Source organism: Caloenas nicobarica, chromosome 3, assembly GCF_036013445.1.
Source record: "Caloenas nicobarica isolate bCalNic1 chromosome 3, bCalNic1.hap1, whole genome shotgun sequence".
Lineage (NCBI taxonomy): Eukaryota > Metazoa > Chordata > Aves > Columbiformes > Columbidae > Caloenas > Caloenas nicobarica.
In genome coordinates this window covers 103,333,653-103,359,324 of record NC_088247.1, presented here as the reverse complement: position 1 = coordinate 103,359,324, position 25,672 = coordinate 103,333,653, and the positions used below count along the sequence as shown (strand labels likewise).

The 25,672-nt window shown below is 39.7% G+C and overlaps 1 protein-coding gene across 7 annotated transcripts in view; it reads left to right on the top strand.

Annotated features, from left to right (window-relative positions):
- Window positions 1-21,766, top strand: part of TMEM63A (transmembrane protein 63A) — a 33,418-nt gene extending 11,652 nt beyond the window's left edge. For 3 of the 7 annotated variants that reach the window (XM_065631589.1, XM_065631590.1, XM_065631591.1), the window contains 17 exons: window positions 634-685; window positions 1,872-1,980; window positions 2,373-2,443; window positions 2,889-2,969; window positions 3,571-3,694; window positions 4,056-4,189; window positions 6,526-6,663; window positions 8,659-8,812; window positions 9,558-9,664; window positions 11,342-11,428; window positions 12,062-12,124; window positions 13,091-13,253; window positions 14,203-14,308; window positions 15,970-16,137; window positions 19,589-19,704; window positions 20,055-20,117; window positions 20,695-21,766. In XM_065631589.1, the coding sequence (XP_065487661.1) occupies window positions 634-685; window positions 1,872-1,980; window positions 2,373-2,443; window positions 2,889-2,969; window positions 3,571-3,694; window positions 4,056-4,189; window positions 6,526-6,663; window positions 8,659-8,812; window positions 9,558-9,664; window positions 11,342-11,428; window positions 12,062-12,124; window positions 13,091-13,253; window positions 14,203-14,308; window positions 15,970-16,137; window positions 19,589-19,704; window positions 20,055-20,117; window positions 20,695-20,865 (1,907 nt within the window). In that variant the 3' untranslated portion in view covers window positions 20,866-21,766. Of the gene's footprint in view, window positions 1-633; window positions 686-1,871; window positions 1,981-2,372; window positions 2,444-2,888; window positions 2,970-3,570; window positions 3,695-4,055; window positions 4,190-6,525; window positions 6,664-8,658; window positions 8,813-9,557; window positions 9,665-11,341; window positions 11,429-12,061; window positions 12,125-13,090; window positions 13,254-14,202; window positions 14,309-15,969; window positions 16,138-17,435; window positions 18,065-18,779; window positions 19,205-19,588; window positions 19,705-20,054; window positions 20,118-20,694 lie in introns of those variants that run through there. The other 4 variants (XR_010605940.1, XM_065631593.1, XM_065631592.1 and 1 more) reach the window with 4 other exon arrangements.
- Window positions 21,767-25,672: the final 3,906 nt, after the last annotated feature.

The following is a 25,672-nucleotide window of genomic DNA, read 5'->3' as shown; positions in this document are numbered from 1 at the left end:
TTGTGCCTTTGCGGTTCTTTCTGTTGTGATGACTTAACTTGCAATGTGGTTTAACAGTCTGTGCTGGAAGACTGTTTGGCTTTCCAGATACACTTAGCTCTTTTTTCTTTGTGAATATATACTCAATTTTTGCTCATTTGCATTATCATTTTTAAAAATACTTGACAGTCTAGAGAAACAATGTCATAGAAACTTTCTCATTTTTGACCTTAGCTATTTTTTAAATGCAGTTTTTTAAACTGGGATAAGAAATCAGTGGCGATGGAATAAAAAAGTGAATGAAATATGTTCAAATCCCTAAACAATGTTGTTAGTGGATGTGAAGGGAGATTGGAGGGAGAAAGGGAACTGCTGTAAAGATCTAGTATTCAGATTTTTTTAAATTATCTATTATTTCTTTTAATGTATTGGATGTGATATAATCCTGTTGGGGGTTTTTTTTGTCCAATTTTAAAATGCAATATAGTGTAAACGAGCATTGATTATGATTCTGATTCTTTTTAACAATTAACATACTCAGCATTAAGAAAGTACATCAACATTTAAAAACTATAGAATAAAAGCTGACTTTTTGGTAGTTTGCATGTGAATGTCACATGAGTTAATTATGCTGCTTGGTTTTGTTGTTCTTAGATAAAGATCCCTATAGTTTTGGAAGAACTACTATAGTAAACTTAGCAACTGGGTAAGTAAATCTTGCAGAGTACTTTTATGCTCATGTCTCTTTCCTGCTGTAATCTCTAAACACATGGATTAATACTTGCCTCATGGTAGGAATTACTTATTCACGCTTCATCAACTGAAACTGGCGTATGTTCTGCTTCAGGCTATGCAGTTACAGTGCTGATAAGAAATCTGGAGACTTGGCTTCTACTCTCTCAGCTTTTACTTCTTACACCGCATGTTTCTCTTGGCTAATGACTGCACATCTAGTGATATTATTTTCAGAAATTTCCACATTAAAAGAAACCATACTTCAGAAGGAAAATAAAGCTGACAGCTCTACTAGAACGTGTAACTTGCATGATTTAAATTCTCTTACATCAGATTTATGTGTCTGCTTCTCTCTCCCATTCAAGATCATGATTAAGATTACCTCCATATGTTTTAAAAACAGTCTGTAAAATAGTTGAGATACAAAGCTGTGCAGTTTTTCTGTTTTATTACTTGATCAATCCATATCTATCCATGCTACTATAGAATTGTTGAAAGGGACCTTCAAAGGTAATTTAGTTCATGTCCAATAGAGTTTCTGCCAATGCGCTTTGGGTTTTTAACCACGATATGAATCCTGTAACTAGTGGGAATTTTTTGTTTGTTTGGGTTTTCTAGTCTGTAAAATAGGTTCCTCTGGTTTAGGTTGATTGTAATTATTAATGCCGTACGCAAAACTGAAGAACTGTTCACAGAACTTCTGTAAGCTTTGAGAAACTAGTTATCAGAGAAGCAGAATTCACTCTCTGTGTTAGGCTGTTTTCATTTTGAGCAAGGGTTGTGTTCAAGGAGAGTTCAATGTTGTACTCAGCACAGTAAATAATAAGGCCAATAAAAAACATTTTGGCAAATAGCATGGTGTGGGCTATTGGTCATCTGAATGAGAAGGTGCAAGCCAAATGCTGCCCAAAAATGTCCATATCATAGAATATCTGTTTTCTTTGTAGGTCTGTTACCCATAGAATTTTATGATAAGCAAGTAACCCTAATTGCTGTCCAAGGCATCTGTGTAGGCATGACTGACTACCAGTAACTACCTTTTTTTCCTTGTTTTGTGTTCAGTGAGAGGTTCTGATCTGCTTAATAGTTTGATGGCTACTTGTACCAGTTGGACAATTAGTTCTTCCTGTTCTCATTCATAACATTTTGTCCGACAGTAATAATCTTCTTTGGCTGCACACATTTTTTGCTGTTATTTACCTGATTCTGACTGTTGTCTTCATGAGACATCACATGAAGTATGTCACATATAAAGAAGAAAACACGGTAAGTTTCTGTATTGTGGTGAAAAAAATATAACGTTTGGAAGTGGATAATACTAAAAAAGTAAATTGCTAAGATGTCTCCTGTTTGCTAGAATGTGACATGAGTGTGAAGGAATTCACTGAAAGCAAAGCTCCACTGAGCAACCTGTGAAAATGGATTGAGAGAAGTGGGTTGGGGATGGATTTGTGAAATTTTGTTGTAACCTACTACCAATGTGGAAGGTGAATGTGGTGCTGTCTTGACTAGATGCAGCTCCAATAAAAATCAAAATTTCCTACCTTTTTTCCCCTCTACAACACAGCTAATTGTGCTGTGTCACTCCCTTCCTCATATTCTTATTTTCTCTTTGATGGTGTGGTTTCTCAGAATTGGAGTTGCATTTTCACTTGCAGGTTAAGTGCACACTCTTTATAACTGGTATTCCAAAAAATGCAAAAGAAGAGACAGTACAAGGACATTTCACGTAAGTTCCATGCTTGAGTAGTATCATTAGGAACGGGAGATTTAAAATTGCCCTAGTAGTTTTCCCAAGCAGAAATGTTTTTTGACTTTTGGATTGTTTAAAATTCACGTTATAGTATCTGTCTAATAAAAGCATAATTCCTTAGACAGAATTGAGAAAAGACTATATTTCAGCAAAGTTAGTTAGCTGATCTTAAAATTAGCATCTAAGAAAGTAGCTGTGTATCCACACTTTCCATTCGTGCTCCCGTGTGGCCTTCACCTGGGAATAATGTTGCACATCTCAGATTCAAGTAACTTTCAGCAACTGTCTGTCTGGAAGTCTCCACTTTATGATACCTCATTCAGAAATTAAATGGGTGATTGAGATGTCAGGATGCTCTTTGGAACAGTTTCTTTACTGAACTTTCTGTTCTTACTGTTCTGCTCTGCTGCTCCCTTTTCAGTGCCGCCTACCCGACCTGCACTGTGCTGGAGGTCCAGATGTGTTATGATGTAGCCAAGCTTATTCATCTTTTCAGAAAAAGGTACTTGTTTCTGTAATCTACTCAAGTTTAGCTTAATTTTATGAACATTTTGCCAGTTCTTCTTTGACATATACGAGTAGTACTAAGTTTGCACATACTAAAAACAAATTCTGCTCTTAAAGTTCTGGTTTGGACTTTGTTAGATTCAGCTGTGTTTTAAGATGAGTTGTGGAGTTCAGCCCATTTCTTGTAGGTGTGATGTGTGGTGTGTTGCATAAGATAAGCTTTGACTTGCTAATTATTTATGTATGTATTTAATTATTCTTAGGTAAAACCCAACTATTGAATTAATAACTCTGGGATCCTACTTCTTTGGCTGGAGGCACTGATCACAGGAGGAAAAAAGTGTTATCTTCTAGGCTATGTACATTGTGGTTTTTTCTGTGGAATCTCACAACAATTGTAGGCTGTATAATGCTATTACAGACTTGAAAGTAAATTATACTACCTAGCCAAAATAAGGTGTATGAATATCTTTGGTGACTGATTAATTTGTTATCAGTCCTTGACATAACTTTTTCTCTTGGAGATTATATTCTTCTTAAGCTTGATGTTGAAACTGTTTTCTTGCAAAATGTTATGGGTGTGTTTTTCTGTCCAGAAAACAGGCAGAAAAAAGCCTGACTTACTATGAACACCTGGACCAGAAGTATGGCCAGCGGGTCGAAATCAGCCCTAAGCCGTGTGGTCAGTTCTGCTGTTGTGAAGTCAAAGGATGTGAAAAGGTAAGAGATTGTGTTCGTTTTTACTTATGTCCAGGTAGACTGTTAGAAGAGTAGAGAATAGTTTTTGTGTGACATCTTGTTGAGCCTCAGAAATTTATTTATTCACTTATTGCAGATAGCTTATCCTTCATTTCTCTTGCAGTGTGCAGAAATGGACTTCCCCAAAACTTTTCAAATGTAATCTTAGTGCAAAAATCGAAGTACAAGGAACACTTCCTGTTTGTTTGTCTTTGCATTGTGACATGATTTGTAATTTGTGGAAGTAGTATGAAGAAGAGACTGTGGTTTCTGTCAAGCTGTATTTTAATGAAGGTATTAGCCATCTGGTACTTGGATGTAACAGTCATCAATTTCCCAACAGGAGGATGCTGTAGATTATTATACCAAAGTTAGAAATGAACTGATGGAAGAATATTCAAAAGAGGAACAAGCTGTTTATAATCACCCACTGGGAATGGCTTTTGTAACATTTCAAGAGAAATCCATGGCAACCTAGTAAGTTTTGTCTGCTGTCTTGTTTGTTCTCTTTTAACTATAGTAGTACAAGTGATCTCCTGTTTGTGTCACTTGTTTGCTTATGTTGGTTCTTCTTCCTTTCTTCTTCTTCACCATCCTGTGGATTTGGTCTGCTTTGCTTTCCGGTAAGTTTTCCCCTAAGTGTGCATTTAGCTCCTATGTGTTGAGTAAAGAAAATATCTAAGGAACTAAATGGCTCAGATATTTATTGAGATGAGGAGCCTTTCTCTTCTGCGTGGGCTCCGGGCCATCAGTGGAGGTTAACAGTAGGCCAGACTAATTGGCTGTTGAATACGAGTTACTGATTTCTCCATTTTCTACTGTGCAAATGGTCCAATTACCAAACTGTCCCACTGGGTGCAGATTACACTGCTAGTGAGTCATTTCAGCAAAGTAGAGTCATTGACTGACCTGGCCATAGGCGACAGGTACACATTATGTATCTCTTACCTGTTATTAGAGATACATGTGTAGGCCTAATATCAGAATTTGTTCAGCACTTTTTACTCAGTCATTTGTATAGAAAATGCATGTAGCTGCTTGTTTGCTATTGGTGCTTTCCGATCGTCTTTTACTAACACAAAGTGGGTAGAGGGAAGCAGAATAATATTTTTGTTAGAAAAATGACACGTCATGCTTTTTTTATTCATAGCCTCTCCGATTTAAATTGTCTGCAATATTTTGACCTTCAAGTCAAGCCAGTCTTTCATGCTTTTTTTTTTTTTTCCAAGAATTTGAGATGCTGCAGAAAGTTTTGCTTGCTGCTCTTTAACTGAGTAGTAATTGTGTGGTGAAATCTGCCCCCCTCCTAATTTTCTAGTGTTACACACCCTATTTAGAGAATCTAGAGCATGAAATAACATTTTAAAATGTGGAACTGAAAGAAGAAATAAGCACTGAAGTTCCTTCTCTAGCTGCTGATTTGTCACATCCAATCTTGACAGGATAGAGTCTCTCCTTGGGCATGTGAGTTGCACCATGGGCATCTCAGAGTTGAATTATGAAGAACTGAAAAGACTTCAGTTTGTTTAGCTTGGAATTGATGCGGCGTACTCTTTTCTCTGGAAAATTAGGTTAGATTACATGTGAAGCTGAGGCTACCATCAAATTAGAAAGTTGGTTGGTGCCTTTAGTAGGTTCTGCTCTGCAGAGCCCTGAAATAGGATGGGAAAAGCATGAAGGCAGGACTGAGGTTCGTGGAGGCAGGTGGTTGTAGAAGCTTCGTTAGTGACAGGGCTCAGTAGTGTGGCTGGTAGTGCTAAAGCTTGCTGTGTATGTATTTTTAAAAATAAACTGTCAAAGCACAATTAACTTCCTTAAATACTTGCTGCTGCAAGATGCTGGCAATTCGACATCCCTACTTGAATTCTGGTAAGTTAAAGATCTGGAGTCTGAGGGTTATTTCTGTTTGTTTGGTGTTCGTGTGCATGGTTCTCTGTTTTCTTTATGTTAAGAGCACAACTGAGAAACAAGCATGTTCAAGACTTTTAGAGTTTAACTGTTCAAATGTTAAATATGCTGTTTCCACGCTTGTGTAATAGAGCTTATCTGGAGTGAAACTTCTTTGACACAGTAATGCACACAGTTGCACTGTCTCTGAATATATGTCTGGCACTTCTATTACTGTGTTCTGAGAAATTTTTGAAAGCATTTATGCTGGATGTGCTTAAATTTTGTTTAAATACATTGATTGTCATTGTCCATCAGCTCATAATATTAGAAGATAAAATTAAGTATTGTGATGATATTAGGAGTGGGTGAAAGGGTAGTATTTTGAATTGTGAGAATACTGGCGTGACAAAGTTTTCTGCAAATTGGTACTTAAGGCAAAATTGGCTAGTTTTGAGACTAGTGTAATGAAATGAGAGTGCAGACTAATCCTCTAGTCTGCTTTGATCTGAAAACAGCTATAGTTCCCTAAAGAGGTGTTTGGGGAACTGGTTGTATTTATTTTTTTTTTTCCAATGCTCTTAGGCTTTGATTTTTTTTAAATTTTTTTTTTATTATTAATTTTTAATTTTTTTAATATGAGTCACTGCTGCTGTTTTTATTGGTGGAAGCACTGAACAGTTCAAACCAAAACTAATTTTTGTTTCTGACTTTGTTGGATCTCAAAAGATCTGTGGTAGTAACTGTTTGTGATGGTCATTACCTGCATAATATAATCTTATGTTGTTGTCTAAGTACTATCTTGATCTCTGGTTATTAAAAGCAAAAAAACCTCTATTGCTATTCCCAGTCTTTCTTATTAGATATACAGCATTTTCAGGTGTAAAAATTCGGAAAAATCCTCCTCTTCTTTTTCTTCCTTACAGTGTCCTTAGGGACTTCAATGCCTGCAAATGTCAGAGCATTATGTGTATAGGAGAACCCCAGACATCGTCCTACAGCAAGGAGCTGCGCGTATCGAACTGGGAGGTCAGATACGCTCCTTATCCTGAGAATATTTGTTGGTGAGATTCCTGTCTTCCATTTATTTATTATAACGTAGATTTAGAATGGGAACAGGAGAAGGGGACTGAGTGCATTTTCTTTAATCCTAAACTAAGACTTGATGTAGCATTTGAATGTGGCCAATCTGCATCTTTATTTCCATTCCTGGTGTTCTTCATTGACCTTAGGGAGGCCTCTCAGAGGCTGATAAGGGTTTTACCGCCCCAAAGTTCTGGTACCTGCAGTTCCTGTTAACTAAAAAAAGAAAAAAAAAATCAGCTCATTAATGTCTGTGCCTCAGCATTTCCATTTTTTGAGGTTAATGCATGTCTACTTTTGAGATCTGAGGAAAGCAACTTAGTGTTAATGCTGAGTATTCTCCAAGTATGGGTTGGTTGTGGTGTTTGTTTTTTGGTTGATGTGGTGGTTTGGTTTTTTTTTTTGAGTTTCCACATGATGAGTGTAACTTGATCCCTCTATGAGCTATGAACTGTCTTCTAACATATTTTTATTGATTCAGTAAATTTCCCAGAATTTACCCACCACTTACAGGAGAGTGTCAGGGAATAGATAAATGCTTTTTGAATTAAACTGTTCCTGTGCTACCTTCTATCATGCTTACAGGCTAAAAATGACTACACGTTTTCCAACTCCTTTGCAAATAATTTAGGGTTGGGTCAATATAGTCGCCTATTCAAAGAACAGTAAATTTGTTGTGACGTTTCCATTGCCCAAACCAAAACCGCAAGTGGGATACAAACACGCACAACTTACTGTGTTTCACCTGTATGAAGCTTTTTTTTTAAGGTACAGTTTTTTTCCTAATGATTTTAATAGAAAATTACTTTCAGGGTGACTATACCATCTACTTATAAAACTTGAGAGCTTTTCTCTAGAACTACAATTCTACAGTTGGGAATAAAGTGCAGAATTTTTAACCATAAAGAAAACAACCATGATTCTTAGCTGTGTCTTTTGCGGGTGTGTTGTTTTAAGATATGAATTAGAAATCTTGTGCAAGCTGCTTTCAGAGTAGGGTCAGTTTAACCCGCCTTTTTCATGAAAGGGTTCTTGTATGTGTGCTTCATTTCCTGTTCCTTTCTTCAAGTGCTGTCTTGTGGACACGGGAAATGATGGGTGAGATCCTGCAGGTTGAAGCACTTGCAAAGACTTTCTAAACATCTCTGAGAGGAGAAGATGGTGTGGTTTTATTGCTGTTGATTTTTTGGTTTTGTTTTGGTTGAGTTGGGGGTTTGTTTGTTTTTGTTTTGTTGTTGTTGGATTTTTTTCTTTTCTGTTCTTTGTCTTTTCTCCCCTCCTCCTTGAAGAAGAAAAGGCGCAGGGATTTACCAAGTTGCTTGCACTTACTTAGGTTCACAAAAAGAGTTGTCATAACTGGGGATGTTACTGAGCCTCTGTTTCTCTGTTTTGTCTGTTCTAATACTTGGCTTTGGCTGAGCTTCAAATCGTTCCAGTCCTTTTGAGAACCATTTCAGATAACATTTAAGAACTTAACCTGTTGAAGACCTGAAGACCTATGGTTACTCTTTTAATATGGCAGGAAGAGATACAAGGTTTTTTAACTTTGTGGTTTGTTTTTTTGTTTTTTTTTTTTTTAAATCAGTGTCTTGGTACATTCTGCATCTGATAGCTATTCTCCCTGCAGAAACTCTCTGTATCTTCTTCTATCTGTCTTTTCTTGTTCTGCTTTTGTTGAGTACTTCTGTGGAAGTGTTTCATCCCAAATCGTAACTACATTAGACATGGTGTTTGCATTATGAAACACTAGATGTGTTCTTCTGCAAGCACAATTTATCATTCAAGAAAGGTTGCACGTTTTTCTATATTTCTATAATAATAGCAACTGGAACTTGTGTAGTGCTTTGTTATATAACTTTGAGACTATGAAACTCAGTTTAGAAAATGCAGTGCCACCTGTTACTTGACAGATACTATTATATATATTCCTTTAGCAGCAAATGCTTACTGCTTGTTTTTATGTCCTTTCTTTCCAGGAAAAATCTTTCAGTGCGTGGACTGAAATGGTGGTTTAGATGGGCTTGCATTAATTTGCTTCTTTTTATTGTGCTGTTTTTTCTTACTACTCCTTCCATAATCATCTCAACCATGGACAAGTTCAATGTCACTAAACCTATTCACTACCTTAATGTGAGTATCACCGTGTTTGGATATAGTTATGTATTAGACCAAAATGTTGATTAAACTGATAGGTGTGTCGTCAGACAATTAAACAGTGTCTATAAGCTAAAGTCAGGTGAAATTATCAGTATTGTTTTACTTAACTGCTGATTAGAAAGCATATGTCCAGAATCACGTCTTTAGTCCTCTTTTGGTCCTTGACAGTAGGCCGCAGTAATTTCATCTGAGACTTTGTATTATTATAAATGTATTATTTGTAGTAAAAAATTGCATTCCAAATTTACATAATTCTAAAGTTTACAATCAAAAACCTTTGCCAAAAACGGAATTTCAGGTCCAACTTGTATTTTTGCTTTTATTATGGGAAGTGAGGAATTCAGATTTAAACTCTGGAGTAAAATGCCATGGTTTTATTTTGCTTATTGGATTCAAAACAGGATGGCATCTATATCTGGTCTCAGTTTGACTGCAGCTAAAGTCTTTGGCAAATTGTTCATTTTAAATACTTCCCTAAGCTAGCATAAACTATATAAAAACTGCTTGTGACACTCTCATGGAATTTAATTCCCAGTCCTACTCTTGTTTTTTGTCTTGCATATCAGTGCTGAGCACTCACTCATTTTAAGACTGTATCTGAATAAAATTTCCACAGTCCAACCTGCTATAATTTACAAAAAGCAAAATATTGCAACCTCTGTTCTACTACAGCTGTTTTAATACTTCATTCTCTTTTTTTTTTTTTTCCTCTCACTAGAATCCCATTGTCAGTCAATTTTTCCCAACGCTCTTGCTCTGGTCCTTCTCAGCATTGCTACCAACAATCGTCTATTACTCAACTTTGCTGGAGTTGCACTGGACAAAGTAAGCAAGATTTTTTTCCCTCTGTTTTGGCCTTATCAGCTGAATTACTAAAATAAATGGACAAAGTGCATATCTTTCATGGAACTCTTGAATCAGCACACCTCCTGTGGCAGGGAATGTCATGTTCTCATCTCTTTCTAATGTTGTAACCAACAGTTTTGAGTTAAGTCATTTGTAATTGACAAAGCAAGTATAATCTGACTGCAGCATTTCAGGATTTGCTTATGCTTCATCCCAACTTCCCCCCATGCCTCCTAGGGTTTAAGTAGCTTCCACAGGGGCATGAGAATTGCCTCTGATCCCATAGCTAGCTTACTCTCTGGGAGGACAGGAGGTGTGGGTTTGGATCTCTTCCAGGCCGAGAACATCACAGGACCCCAGAATCCCACTTCAACAGAAAGTGCTCCAAGTGCTGGCATGATACTTTTGTTGTTTCACTTGAAAAAGTGGTCTGGATGTCACTCTTGGTGCACAACTGAGTCACTGTTGGATATTGTTAGTGGTGATCTGAGAACACCTATGGGACCATGGCCCAGCAGATGTGTCGATGCAAGAGTTTTTAGATATGACGGGTGCACTCCGGAGATGTCAAGCATGCTGCTGGCTTGCAGAACTTGGCACAGCTTGGTTTGATGTGCCAGATTTCATCCCCAGTTTTCCTACAGTAAGATAAAAGCATGACACTGCATGCTGAATCCCAGCTTCACTTCCTTCACTCTTTTTCCATAATGCCTGCAGCCATTTTTTGTTTGGTTTTATATTTGAAGGTCAACTTTTTTGACTTTTTAATTTTTCGTACCGTTCCCTTCTAAGACATCATGTCCAGAGTGTGCTGTTTATTCATCAAAGTTCTATATTTTTACTCAACTCCTTTTTTTTTTTTTTTTTTTTTTTTTTTTTTTTTTTTTTTTTTTAGTTGCACTAGGCACATGAACTCGGAGCCCTTTTCAATCAGTTGAAATAGTTTTCTAAAGTCACTGGTGATCACAGATCTGATTTCAAGCCTCAGTATAGTTGTACTGATATGTCCCACAGTGCCCAAGGGCTATGTGATCCTATAATAAAACCTCTGTGGTTTTCATGCCATATCAGATACCACCAACCGTCTGAATTGTGTATAGCGATCGCTGCACTTTTCTGGCAACAGGGTGTCACTAGATTGATGTTCCTGCTACTGTAGTAGGGAAATAGCATTAGCGGTGTCATGTTCTTCCCAAGGACTTGACACTTGGCAAGGACAGTCCAGTAGCTTGTCTGAGTGTCTGGTTTCTTGGCAGTGGTGCCCTTTTACAAACTGCCAAATCCCTCTTGGCATGACACTTGAAGAGCGGTTTGTTTACAAGCTGTTGCTAAACGTGAGTCTCGTTGGATGAGAGACCAGCCGTGATTGTCACACATCCCCGTGCTTGTGTGGCAGACCTGTAGTGATGCTAATCCAGAGTCTGGATTAACATTCAGAAATGTTTTCTTTGCCCAAGAAGATACTGAGAGCCAGATGGCTTGGTCCAAATTAGTGGATATCTCAAAGATGTTTGTTTTGCGAGTATCTTGTAGCAATGTGATATGGTAGGGGAAGCTGGAAATCTGACACGTGCTGACATACTCTGGGCAAGATCCTTCATGTGTGAAAGTCTTTTGTGTGAGTTTCTTACTCAGTGACTTTTTTTATGTTGGTAGATCTACAGAGAACAGAATAATGATGCATAAAGTCTACATATTTTTGATCTTCATGGTGTTGATTCTTCCCTCCCTTGGTCTGACCAGGTAAAGAATCATAGTTTAATGGAGCAATGTTGGAGTATTTTTATCATGTGAGCCAGCTTATTTCTGTCTTCTAGTTGCTAGTTGAAGGATAGTTGATGCATCCCCACTCCCTCCAGTGTGTATGTTTATATTGTCATTATGCATTAGATTTCAGTGTTTATCTTTCATCTGAGCACCTCATAGCCCTTTAAGCTTCCAAAGGCTGACTTTCTTTAGCAAAGAAATTTAAGACCTCGTAAGATTGACTAATTGAAAGTTGCCCATACTCACTATCATAGCTGAGAACCCACTTTCCTGACGATGTCTTACACTTCAGTTATAGTTGTCCTTTTCTTTCTACCTTTACAGTATTTGACTGTTTCCCTGGCTAACTGGGTAACATGTATTTGTCCTATCTATGTAATAACTGCTGAAAATGAATCATTAAAACTTCAGTATGAAGTTGACATTTCTGTTTTGTTTGATTCTCTATCTTTTTTCCTATTTCTGACTATCAGTAACTGAAAAAGCTAAAGTAGTGTAGAGATTATTTGGTTAAATTCTCTCTATGCACTATCCTGATCTGAACAAGAAGCATTTTTGCACAGTACTAAACTGCTGAAGACTGAATTACATTAACCATCTTTCTTTCAGCCTTGACTTTTTTTTCCGTTGGCTGTTTGACAGAGAATCGTCTGATTCTGCAGTTAGGCTGGAGTAAGTATTAACAATTCTTTGGTAAAGGAATACCTAAGACTTTTTTTTTTCTTTTTGGCTGCTGACTAACTTTAGTTAGTGTTTATTAAAATTTGCTTGGGTATGGTACCCTGTGGGGGGATGATGAGCTTCTGAATAAGGGGAGGAGAATGCAAGTCATTTCCTGTGATAAAATCCATACTTTTTTCCTGCTAGCTAATGTATGCAAACATTCAATAAAGAGACGGTTATTTTACCAAAACCTTACAAATTTTGTAGAAGAAAGGACAGGATGATATGATGCAGGTGAGAGGGGACCAGAAAATGTACTGAGGATTGTTGCATGTCATGGACAGGGGATCTTTCCAAGGATTACAGTGAGACCAAATAGCTACAGCAATTTTCTGTCTGAAATCCATTGGCTCTTGATTTTAAGAAATGTGAAGGGTTTTACACCAGCATTGCACATTTGCAGATATTGGTTGTTATAGCTCTTCAGAGATTGTGGCTGGAGGGAAAGAATATAATGCAATTATTAGGACATAGTTAGGTTTCCAAATGCTGTTTCAAAATCAGTAACAAGAAGACAATTAGGAGTTATTAAGCTAGGAGAGTCAATTATTCTATTGCAGTCTTATCTCATCTTGTCTGGGGTTGCTGTTGCAGACATCAAATGGTGCTGTTGTCTGCAATCAGCCACCCATCAGACTGCTGTATCTTTTTGTGAACAGTTTGTTCCTCATCTGGATTGCAATTCAGCCAGGCTCTTACATGTACTGCACTTACTGCATTTATAACTATGGAGTACTCTTTTTTTGTTGTTGTTGTTGTTTTAAACAAGACTACCAGAAGTCTTTTAACTGTTTCTTATGGTGTCCAGTGCTTATCCTTATGGTAAGAGATTTCCAAAGGTGATAGGGATACACTGTAGATATGCTATATTTGCTTGTCAGCTTTCCAGCCAGTGTCTGATGTCTTTCCTTGCAGATGTGTTTTTTTGCCTGACCAGGGAGCCTTCTTTGTGAACTATGTGATTGCCTCTGCTTTCATCGGCAACGGGATGGAGCTGCTGCGCCTGCCTGGCCTCATCCTTTACACCATACGCATGATAATGGCCAAGTCCACAGCAGAAAGGAAAAACATTAAACAGGTATTAGAGCCCCTCCTTAGCAAGAGGAAATTATAAATGACTGATCTTTATCAGGAACAGTGGAAGCCCCCATCCTCCACACCATTAACTGTCATCTCCTGTCATTTTTTTTGGCCTTTGTTTCACTTATCCATGACAGGTTCATATTCCCTTCATTTGCTGCACAGATAATGGGGAGGTATTCAATCAAGTCAGAGATGGTAAAAAAAAAAATCAAAACCTGAGCTCTGAACTTCAGGTAGTATTCTCTTTATGGCTTCAAGTCAGAGTTTTATGATTTGGATTTCATAGGATAATTCTGGTTTTATCTTGTAGTCTAAACTTCAGGGTTTCTTTAAATTGAAATCTGTCTATAATTAGATTCTTCTGTCAGCCCACAGGTGTATACAATTTATTTTTTTCATATTATTTTTGATAAGTGAGCGCGTTCCCTTTTTAAAAGATTCTTTTAAACGTTCACTTCTGTTAACTGTTGTGTATTACCCCTTGCTCTGGCTGAAATTATTTATATTGCTTTCCTCATCCCAAGAGGAAAAAGTGGGAATACTGGCCACACCAAAGCTTTGATATCTTGAGCTTGCCCTACTGGGAAAGCCAACACAAGGAACAGTAGAGATTCAATGGAATCTGCCGTGAGACGAAGGTTCCAAGTTTGGCACAGTTATTTTCTGCCTCGTGGTTTTAGGTGGTTGCTTCTTGTAGATGAAAATAGATTCCCTGAGGAATTAGTTTAAAGCTATGAAAGAAGCAGCATATTTTCTGGAAGTGCAGATGCTTAAAATGCATAATACTTCATCTGTCTAATTACGTCATTTATGCCTGGTAGGGAAATAACTGATCTCTCATAGGTAGAGAATAAGAGAAGGTGAATTGTTACTTTAGTGAATCTTAACTCCTGACACATTGATAGATGACATGAGAGTTTTAGGTGTTTTGGTTTTGTTCCTAGCAACAAGCATTTGAATATGAGTTTGGAGCAATGTACGCCTGGATGTTGTGTGTGTTCACAGTCATCATGGCCTACAGCATTACATGTCCTATCATTGTCCCGTTCGGTAAGTGTTGCGATGAGCTCTGGGCGCTGTGTGAACGAGATGGGGGCATGTGGGTGGTTTGGAAGGCCCAATTCTGTGTTTTTACTCCAGTCGAAGTGCTGATAATCCTTAGGACTTGGATCCAAGTTTCCTTCCCTTCTTCTGGAAAAACGGGGCAGAAGATGGGGAATTACTTTGAACTTCTAAAGGCAGTACAAGAGCTAAGTGTATTTAGTGTCTTTTAGATGCTTATTTTATTTCTCAAGTTTGAGCGTGTTAGCTCTGGTGGTTTTTAATAGTTAAGCATAGGAGTTTAGGTAGGTTTGGGGATGAGGGTATTATTTTTTAATCTCTGGGTACTTGAGCTCTGGGAGAAGCAGGGGCTACCCAGCCTGGAGGGCCACCTTAAGCTACCAAACTTGAGACATTCTGATCCCTAAATCCTTTAGGCGCATTTGAAATAACTTTTGTCCTAAAGTTCGACTGATGTATGTAAAATGAAGCACAAAAATAAGTGTGGTGTTTCAGTAGCAAGAGACTGGAAAACTGCCCATCCTTTTCACTACTGCAGCTCTTCTGCATTGCAAGCCGTTTTGTCTAAAATTCCCCATCCTGAATGAGAATGAGAAAAGGGGCTGTCATCATCACTGTGCTGTGGGCAGCTGTGTTATGCTCTGTGGTCCTGGCTGCAGGGATGTGACCTAACGATGTGCTGACTACTTTGCTGGGACAAACCATATCCTGAACACCATAGCTGCCCCTTGGCTGGAAAAAGAGATGCTGGATCCTCTGGTAGATTTGCTGGCTTAGAAATCCGGTTATCTGGGAGTTCAGGGCATGTGGGTAGAGCACAGCTGGCCTGTGGTGCAGGTGGAGCTCCGACAGGACCCTGAGAAGGTCTCCAGATTTTCATTTTCTAGGATGTTTCTCTTATTCAGTTGGCTTATCCCTGTCCCGTGAACAAAACATTTCTGTGTTATGTTACCTGTGTTTCTGGCTTTGACTACTTTCTTCTTCCTGTACCAGCCATTAAATCCTGTATGGGCATGCAAGAAACTTCAGATCTGTCTAGAACTTGTGGACAGTTGTCCATCTTCAGTGGCTGTGACATGATCTATATCTTATTTTATTGCATCTTTTGTTCACAGGGATTCTGGACTGTCATAAGAATTATGTATAAAAAAATTGGTTCAGCAGCTACAGATATTTCCATTTTGGAAACGTGTTTATCAGTCATAAGTAGTACTAAATCATTTTATACAGTTGATGTTTTCCTTTTGTAATCCAGATTTTTAGAGAGCTAGATCCAATTTAATTAGCTAAATTAGATATAATTCAGAACTGGTTTTAATCAACAACTTTATTATTGGAAGAATGTGGCCAATTTTTTTGGTAACAATGTGCTTGATATTTATTTACATTTTGTTTTGCTTGCGGTTGTAAATATCTGAACGTGCTGCTGCATACCAGAGCTGCTGCAATTCATAGCCGTTACAGCAGTAACTGGCCTTTTTTGGGATAAGAAATAGGCGCAGACTGCTGTCCTCTGCCTGTACCTTATTCCTCTTTGGGCTGTATCTAGATTTTTCAGTCACGTGGTTGGTGTAGATCTCCTCACAGAACTGCTGATTTTTATCAAGTCTCCAACCACCTCTCCTTGGCTCTCCCTTTTTCCCTTCCAGGTTTAATATACATGCTCCTGAAGCACATGGTTGACCGTTACAACCTTTACTATGCATATCTCCCTGCCAAGCTGGAGAAGAAGATGCACTTTGCAGCTGTGAATCAGGCCCTTGCAGCTCCGATTCTCTGCCTTTTCTGGCTCTTCTTTTTCTCGTTTTTGCGACTAGGTGAGTATCACCTTTTTCCGTCTAGAAGCTGGTCCTACCTCTCTTGCCAACTTACCCAAATTACATGTGAAGTTTCGTGGGCTCTGTGGGCTTTCCTTTTTGCTTGCATAAATGGGAATCCACGGTGGTTACTGGTGGTACTGAGTTACACAACATTTGCAGCTTATACAAGTTTGCACGAGATGATCTGATGGAGATGGCTCATATGTTAACTTAAAACTGATAACATGGAGCTTCATATTTCTTTGTTTTACAGGAGATCATGTGTTCCCTAAATCTGTAGAGTTTGAATTGGCCAGCTGAGCTGTGGAGTGGCAGACACTAAAAATCGTTAAATAAAACAAAAATCTATTCAGAATTAGCTCTTTCTAGTAAGGTGGTCTCTCGCTTCACTACCTGAATTTGTGTAGTCTGTGCATGAGTTTAATTTGCCTGGGTGATTTGGCTACTGCCTCTGTTGTACTGCTCTCATTTAGAAAAAAAAAACCTGTTAAAATGTTGGCTAATGCTAGTAAGACCTGTGTTCTGCGTCGTCAGTCATTTTACATGGAAGGCTGCAGTGAGATGGTGGCTCTCCTCCCCATATTGTACTTGAAAAACTCATGTTTTGTGTGTAATTTATTTTAAAAATGGGGACATGCTTTATTTTGCAAGTATTTGGCATTGATAGTATTGGCTGTGGTGTAGTAACAGCTCTGACATCAGAAAAGGTAGGCGATAGCTTACGGCTTTTTATCCATGATATAGGAGGAAGCATTTGGTGTGGAACAGGGATGCCAGTGATGCTGGAAGGAGTTGAGGTTCCCTTCTTGGGAAGGAGGCCCTTGATATCTAAGTGTATTTTGCCCTCTTCTCTGCTTTCACAGCACTGGTGACAAATGACTGCGCTTGCGTTGTGTTTTTCTAGCACACCAGTAGTAAAAAAGGTACTGCTGGCAGCTTGTCATCTAACTTCAGAGATAGCTCCCTGTGGATGTCAGAGGCACTTGGAACAATTGCTTCAGGCTGTCCTTGGATTTCAGCAGATGTCCCTGCGTTACTTGTATGTTTGAGAGGTGTGGTTTTTTTTCCCCCTTGTTTTGAGTGCCATCTTTGCAACCAGGAAGACCAACAAATCCATGTCCTCTAAAATAACAGCAGAATTTCTAGAGCATGCTTTAGAAAAATCAACTCCAAACACACAGCAGTTCATGTGCCTCTTTAATTGTTATGAAGGAAAATCCTGGCGTAGTAACAAATCTTTATAATGATGTTTTCTGTTTCTGCATCTGTGGTAAAACCGTCATTTGTCATGGAAGTGTAATGGAAAACACAGACTGGATTACCATCCTTGGCTTGGTCAATAGAGAGGATCCTGTTTGCAGGATGTTGTTCAGTGGTTTGTCGGTACACGGGGCAGTCTAGCCAAGCGGTGTGAGTCTGAGAGGTAGGAACTTGAGATTTTTATTTCATTAACATTGATTTCATTCCTGCTTCTTGTGCCAAAGAGAAGGAAGAAGGGGGAAGAGTGCCCTGCTTCCTTATCTGCTAAATAAATCGGTTGATGGGTGTGTAAAGCCTGATTGCTTAGTCATTGATTGGTATAGTTTGCCTGGTATGGATATTTCAGTCTGGTTGCAGAGTACGGTGATAATATTCTGTTTTCTTACTCATTATGTTCATGTAAGGCTGGAAGGACTTATCCCAGTTCTCAGTCAGGATGAAATATCGCTTGACTACATCCAGAGGTGACATCCTGTACTGGCGTCAGCTATTTCCTTCTCAGTTGCTGTTCTCTTCCTTAGCACTTGTGCCCTCCATCCACTGTACACCAAAAGGACCGCTGGGCCCCTCACAACACTCTTAATTCCAAAAGCACCACTGGGCCCCTCACCACCCCTGTCTGCTGGGAGAGTCGCTGGTGTCCCACCTTCTCCAGAGCTGGTGGCAGGGAGCAGCGCTGAGGACACAGGGCAGGGAAAACTGAGCTTTGGAGATTTCTTCTTCCCTCATCTCCGCTATTTGCCTTGTGGTTCACACCAGACATTGGCTTTGGTGTGGACATGCCTCATCAGCAGGTAAATAACTGATGTAGCCTGCACATGTGAAAACCACCTCTTCTCCAGGACGTTGCAGAATACCCATAGGGAGGGTTTTTCACTTCCCTTTTTGGTTTGAACAGTGATGTGTTTGTGGGGTTTGGTTTTGTGTGTGTGGTGGCTTTTTTTTTTTTCCCCCTAATGAACAGATCTGCACAGGACTTCTATAACCAGCCAAAAAGTAAAACTTTTCTGTGCCACTGCATGTGCTGGGCTTACCACAAAAATATCTGAGGGTTGGTATTGCCTCTTTTGACTAAAGAAGGGGTTGCTTTGTTGTTGTTTGTGGGGGTTTTGGTTCATTGTGTTTGGGTTTTTTCCTCCTAATATAATATTTAAGTCTTCTTTGCTGCAAAATGAAAATTTTTTCAGAATATTTCCCCAGTGGACCTGAGGAATGATAAGTCACTGTAGTCATTATAATGTTTTCCATACTAGATGCTGCTGCCACGTTGTTTCCTGTAGTCTCTCTGTCTCTCCCCCTGTCTCTGAAGAAAAACTTACTGTTCAGCTTAGTTCATGTTTACGCAGTTTCTTCTCTTGTTCATTTTCCTTGGCTTTCAGTTTTGTCCATATTTTATCATGATGTCCAACACAGACAAGGCTGCTCAAGTTGAAGGTTCAGTATCACCGAATTGGTTTTTATAGGTACCAGAGTCTTGCTTCTTTTCCCCATGTTTTGTGATAGCATCACACTATTGACTGCTTTTCAGCTTGTAATCATCAATTGTATTCTGCATGCTACAGGCTTGTTATCTCTCATACCTAAATTTCATTTTTCCTTCCATATTGTCACTATTTACAGTTTTCTACATACAGTTTCATCTTGCTCTTTATTTTTAGTTGAGTTGTTGTTTTTTCTTTTCCCCTTGAAAGAGCGTGGGGTTGTTTAGTCGGTCAAGGTCACTTTGGTTCTTTTTTTTCTTTTTCCTATTATTTCTTTTTCCTTTGGGTTGTTTGCAAACCATCTAGTTTAGTGCCATCATTACATTTCATAAACAGACTCTATCTATATACATTTCACAGATCATTAATGAAAGTATTTTAGAAGTGGGTCCAGAATAGATGGCTGAGGGAGGAAGAGTTGCTCTGATTCTTGTTTATCGTTCAAGTATTGCAGCTGCCTTTCTTGGCCTTTAAGGAAGCTGGGAAAACAGCTTGCTCAGCAGTTTTAGCAGTCAACGAGCTTTGTGCATAACCAGGTTCTGTTTGTGGCTGGAAGTGGTGTGTCCAGTCCTCTAAGAAAAAAACAAAACAAACACAACAAAACAAACAAACACAAGGCTTCTGAAAATAGGGAAGATAAAGTGAAGGTTTGTTTGTTGTTTTCCTGCTATGTATTTTTATATTGTACTTTCTGAATATTTTCCTAGGCTTTAAAGCACCTACAACCATGTTTACCTTCATAGTCGTCAACATCACAATTTTTATTTGCTTGGCTTATACTATTTTTGGCTGCTTCAAGTACCTGAGCCCACTGAATTATAAGGTGAGTGATGGACACCTCACACCTTTCAGCACCTACCTGTGTGCTTGGGGTAGCACCAGCTATTCCTGCTGGGTTGTTTTGTGCCTTCTTGCTGGAAGCGTCTGCCCGCAAAGGTTTGTTCTTCTAAGATGGCTAAAGAGGGCTGATAGTAGCTGTCCGTGTTAACAGGAACTGAATTTGGGAGGAAAGAGCGGTATGGAAGAATTATGCAAGAAGATTGGAGGAGAGAGTAGCAGCACTGCACAGAGATCTCTCTGTGCAGGTTTGGGGGCACTTACAATCTCCGTACTGTTTTGACTTACCAATTTGATATTGTCTCTCTTCTTTTCCCCACTTGTTACTGGTTACAGATAGAAGAAATGCATGGTGAAAGGGCAAGCAGCACAGATGCACCAACCATCCCAACATCTTCTGTAAGAGAATATTAGTAACTCTCAAGTTCTTAATGCTTCCTAGAAAAACTTACTTTCTCACCCTACTTGCCAAAGAGCTCGGGTAGCACGTATTAGTCTGAATGGACTGTGGGACTCCCCATATGCATGTGGGACCAGAGAGTTGTGCAGCTGGGCTACATGCCTGTTCCAGAAGTACCTTCGGCTGACCCGTTAGGAGTAGTTGAGACACGCTACTTGCAGCAGCTCTGTACGCTGCGTTCTGGGCCTTACACCAGGCAGATCCTCACATCCGGACAGCTGCCAAGTGCAGACAGTTGCTGCTGCTTTGTGATTTTGAAAGTTGTGACGTGTAGCAGGTCTTACCTGCCGTGTCACTAAAAAGGATGTAGGACTGAAGTGGAAATAGAGGCTTTGTGCCACAGTCGACGTGTTGCACTGGGAAGCATCCATTAGGGTGCAAAAGGCCTTGGGTGTTAAGGTGAAGAATGGGAAATGGATGAAAAGAAGAGTGGTGAGGGGAAAAACTATCCCGGGTGAATTATCCCAATGTTATACTTTGAGAGACTAGTAAAATCCTTAACGCTTGTGCTTTCAGATGTACGTCCCCCGAGTTTTACATCCTGATTCTACAGAAAGGACGATGCTTGCCCATGAGGAGCAGCAATCATACGGCACCATGGGCAACGCTAGTTCCAAGGCAGAAGGAATCATAAGCTATTCTGCTGGACCTGCAATTATTGAGCCGGCATCGAAAAGTTCAGTTTGAATGCCAGGGACTAACACGAGGTGGAGCACTTGGTCCAGGTTTAGGAGAACTAATTCCCCACTGCCACCGACTAAGTATTCCGTTTAATTTACATATTCCTGCCTACAGAAGAAGTACAGAAATAATTTCATTGTGTGGTCTGCGGCTGTGTTTGGAGATGAAAAAGCAGCTGCCTTGGGCCTGATTGTTTTCCACGCTGTCGACACACACAGTATGGAACAAACATGTGGAGCACAGAGATGCTGATCCTCAGGGACTTCGCTTACGCTGTCTCACCACTTGCCTTATGAAGATAACTTGTGCTGCCTATAGACAATGGGTCACCAAAGTAAATGCAGCTGTTAACAGCTGTCATGTATTTATTCAAAATAATTCTAGCTTCAAACAAAAATTTAAAAAACCCCCGTTAGTATTTATAAACCTCTCGGGATATGCTAAATCCTGAGGTGATGTCACTTTTGATGAAAATGCTGTTTCGTGGGCGTTAAGGATGGTGCGTGGGTCTCTCTTGTCACCCAAAGTAGTCAGTGTAGACTTGACCATGTTACTTTTTTTTTCCTTTAAAGAGGTGAGGGAGTTATTGTGCACTTGGGTACTAAAAGTACCAAAGCAAAAAGACTGGTGTGAAGAAGGGACTAGTGTATCTGATACTGTTTTTATATATTTTTTGGAGGCCGTTTGGTTTGTTTCTGTTCACTATTTTTAAGGGCCTTCCACAATGCAAGTTCACCTGTCAGCAATAAAGGATGTAAACTTTTTATCTTTCTTTTAATCTTGGATCAAAATGATGGATCTCTGGGTTTTCTCTATAGTGCCAAATATATGAACTGTAAGATACTAAGTTTTTAAATTATGCAGTAGGTGCCAATTTATTCCAAAGTACATTGTGTCAAAGTGTAACAATCACAAAGCAATAAAACACTGAGTTCAGAGAAATTTCAGGCTGTCTCGATTCGTCTATTTTTTTTCTTTGTGTATTGAAACAGCTCTTTTGCTAGCTGCCTCACAGCATGATCAGTGTCACGAACTGTTCCTAAGAGCACTGTCATGAGGCTTAGAATGACAGTGTGTCCCATGAGACATTTGAATACTTTTAAATCTCTCAGGGAATGAAACTTGGTGACCTTTGGGTAGCAGGAGGTTTTGGCCCTCCCAAGCCCTCAGTTTGTCTGCTCATCATTAAACTGTTAGTTTGTGAACTTGACCTTTTCTAGCATGTCTGTGAAGCAGCAACATCTTGAGATTGGAGTAGAATTTGTGCCATAAACTAGTGCGTGCGGATGTTCAGTGTCTTGCAGGGCTGCCCCCAGCTTCCCCAGCCCAGCGCTCTGGACAAACGCTGAGCAGGAGACCTGCCCTGCTGCAAGAAGGACCCTGCAGCGCACTGATAACCCTGACGAAGAGCCCGTCCTGTTAAGGTACATCTAATAAACTAAATCGGTACCTTCTCGTACCAAATTTGCAATAACCACCATTTAAATAATGTACTGTAACAAGTTTTCCATTCATGTGAAACAGTATTCACAACCCGCTTTATAATTTATGTATAGACAAGCACAACAAACTGGACATCCATGAGTTAACATTTTTATGTTGGTTGTACATTTATCCAACTAGCTGCAAGAAGTCTCCTAGCTCTGTAAATTTACAAGATCTTCTGGTTCACCACGTAGGCTCGCTGCCCGCGTCGCTAACTCTTGGATTCTTCACTTGCTTCAGTAATCCTCACGTGAAAGTTGAGCAGCATCCAACTGCTGATATTCATGATAAAAGTATCGACACTTAAAAAAAGAACCCTTAAAGCACACAAAAGAAATTCCTTGAGTCAAAACTGAATGAAATCAAAAAGTTGTGGAGAAAGGCAACTATTTAATAAAGATTTTACATTCAAAGTCCGTTTTCCCTTGCCATGTCTTTTACAGAGTGCTACTACTTTGAGTTATTTATATACTCTTCTTTTGATAGGGACTGAGTTTTCTCATCCTCTTATCCCATTTAGCAGCTCTTCGATAAATTCCTCTTGGTTCTTAAAAGGCAAGTGAGGAGCGTTTTCTAGTGGATTTGTGTCAGACTTCTTTATCTCTTCAGTGTTGCAGTTTAGTGAGGGGAGTTGTGTGTGTTCAAAGGGAAGCGTGTTTTGATTTTAGCAATCATGGTATTACTAGAGGTGGCGTGTACACTGAATATTGTGAGGGGCTTTTTAGTGACCATGGTATTGTATGGTGTGTACCCTGGATACAAACTGCCACTTAAGTTTGGTATTTGAGCCAAGAAAAAAGAAAACCAACAGACTTCACTTTTTTGTTTTTTTTTACTTGTCTCTGAGTCTCTCATACAGATGTGCAGACAGAAGGAGGAGACAGAGCCTGTTGTATTAATCAGATCAGCAGTCTGTGGCTGTTCTGATTCATTCTAGCTGCAGCACTCCATCTCATACAGGGTCTGCAGAAGCAGTGGATGCTTGATGTGTATACTAATTGAGGAATCCAATAAATGATTCAGCTAACACACTTGATCTGTTTACAGTGCTGACACTGCGGGATTTTTATGCTCTATGGTGTAACTTTTTTGAACAAGTGATCTTTGATATTCCTTGTGAGGTTCTATATGTCATATTAAGGATGCAAACTTTTGATAGTTGGATTTCCTTTTAGCACTTGGAAGGATGCTGAACCTCAGTAGTGAAGCTCCTGGTGGCTGGCACAGGTTCAGCGCAGACAGGGCCAGCTCTCCTGTGAAATTGCATAAACCCACTTCCAGTCACGCTAACGTAATTCTGATACAGTGTATGGAAAACCTGCTGGGTAATGGGAAGTTGCATCTTGCTAAACAGTCATTGCTGGCATTTGGGGAACCAGTTCATGTGTCTGATGGGGAAATCACCTGCATATTTCATTTTTCATGTAGCAGCCGTTCTTGTTTGCCACTGTACTCTGTTGCAGTCAAACTCCTAGAAATGTTTATGATATACAGGACATGCACTAGTTAAGTAAAGGCTGGAATCACTTATTAGTAAATTACCACAAGGCCTCCATGTATAGCAACACACAAATTAAAGGCGGGTTTATCAGCTTTGCTATGTCGTGCTTGCTTCCCTAGTATCTTTTATGTCTTTATCTGAGAGCTGGAAGTAATTAGGAAACTGCACTGACTCTAATTCATTCCTTCATGCTGGTGGATGTCTCAGAGAGGATAAAATTAGATCAGCAGGAGAAAGTCCTTGCATTCCTTGCTGAGCCTTAGAGAAAAGCCGAGGGATGGAAGTCTCAACAAATGTGGATATTGGCTGTGCTGGATTTGAAATTCATATTTAAACCCGTTGCACATTCTTTACTGTTCTTTTTATAAATCTTTTGGCAGGAAGCCTAAGCAAATGGCCCAGCTGGAGTTACTGATCGTAGCTCCCAGAAGCCGTATTTGCCGAGATCCCGCGCCTGCTGCTCGGCTCACATTGCTCACTTGGAACAACTCCTCCCACCCCTCGCTCCTCGCAAAGTCCTTCCTTGGGTTCTGGCAGCTGCCACCAGCAGTGCTCCTGTGGAACCTGAATCCTGGACAAGTCTGATCCTCACACATGAGTAAGTCCTACAGCGTGGTCTGCAATGGCATCACTGTGATGCAACTGACGGGACAAACTAAAAGTTGAAGAATGGAGCCCGTTTGATATTTTTACAATTCAGTTTACTTCTGCAAAGACTTCACTATAGATGACTTCCTTCTATAGCGAAGAAAACGCTATGTGGTATGCTGAGACTCTAAAAAACACTTGGCTTGTGTAGGTACACCTACCTCTGTGCCAGTTAGAACTTACTCTGTTTGTGTGCCCAGTCTGGTTCACCTCCAGCCCTGTTACAACATATCCCCAGCACCCAAGTGATTGCAATTTCTCATTTGCATCAGGTGCACACGCTCATTCTTTGTTTTCCTTCGGGCTTTCCCCATGCCCCGAGCCAAAGGCAGACCTGTGTGCTAACTAAGTTTTTAAATGCTTCAGTGTAGCACTAGACCATGTTCTTTCCGTCTCTTTGCAGAAATCCGGTTCCCAGCTCTGCTCACCCACAGGTGCCAGCAGAACAACTGAAACTTTTCTCAGGTATGATCTACAGGTAGTTCATTTATTAGCATTTGGATGCCTTTTACTTTCATGCATTACAAGAAGCTTGTCCCAGGAGCAGCAGACCACAGAGTTGTTCTCCTGGCTCTTAGCAAAAGTGAGGTGAGCGGCGCAGGAAGATTTGGGGAGATGGGGTCTTTGTCACTAACACAAACACAAGTCCATTGAGTACAAAGAAAAAGACGCACTTTTTGTCTCTGAACTGCAACAGTCCAAGGAGATACTTTCAATTCCAAACGATGGCCAGGGTCAGAACTCTCAAAGAGAACATGCATCTTCTTAAACTGGCCTTGCAAATTCCTTCTCTGTCTAATCTAAGGACTTCTCAAATGATGCTGCTTGCCACCTGTCTGTAACAGCTGCAAGTGCCAGTTTCAGATACTTCAGAGGTACAGAAGTTGTTCTTTCTGAGGACAGCTGTCTGACAGATCAAAAGAGAAGGGAATTGACCAAAAGCAGAGACATTGCAAATTCTATAATTATAACAGAACATTCTTCCCTCTAATTTTTGGTTCTTGGGTTAAATCCTGGCTCTTGCTTTGTACCCAGCATCCTATTGGTCAGGCCATTGCATTTCAGCTGTAGCAAGTGCAACTTCCTTGTGCTCAGACACAGAACTCCTGGATTATCTTCACTCGTTTGTTATCACCAGAGCCCGTAAGCATTTGTTGTTTGGAGAGAGTGTGTATCAAG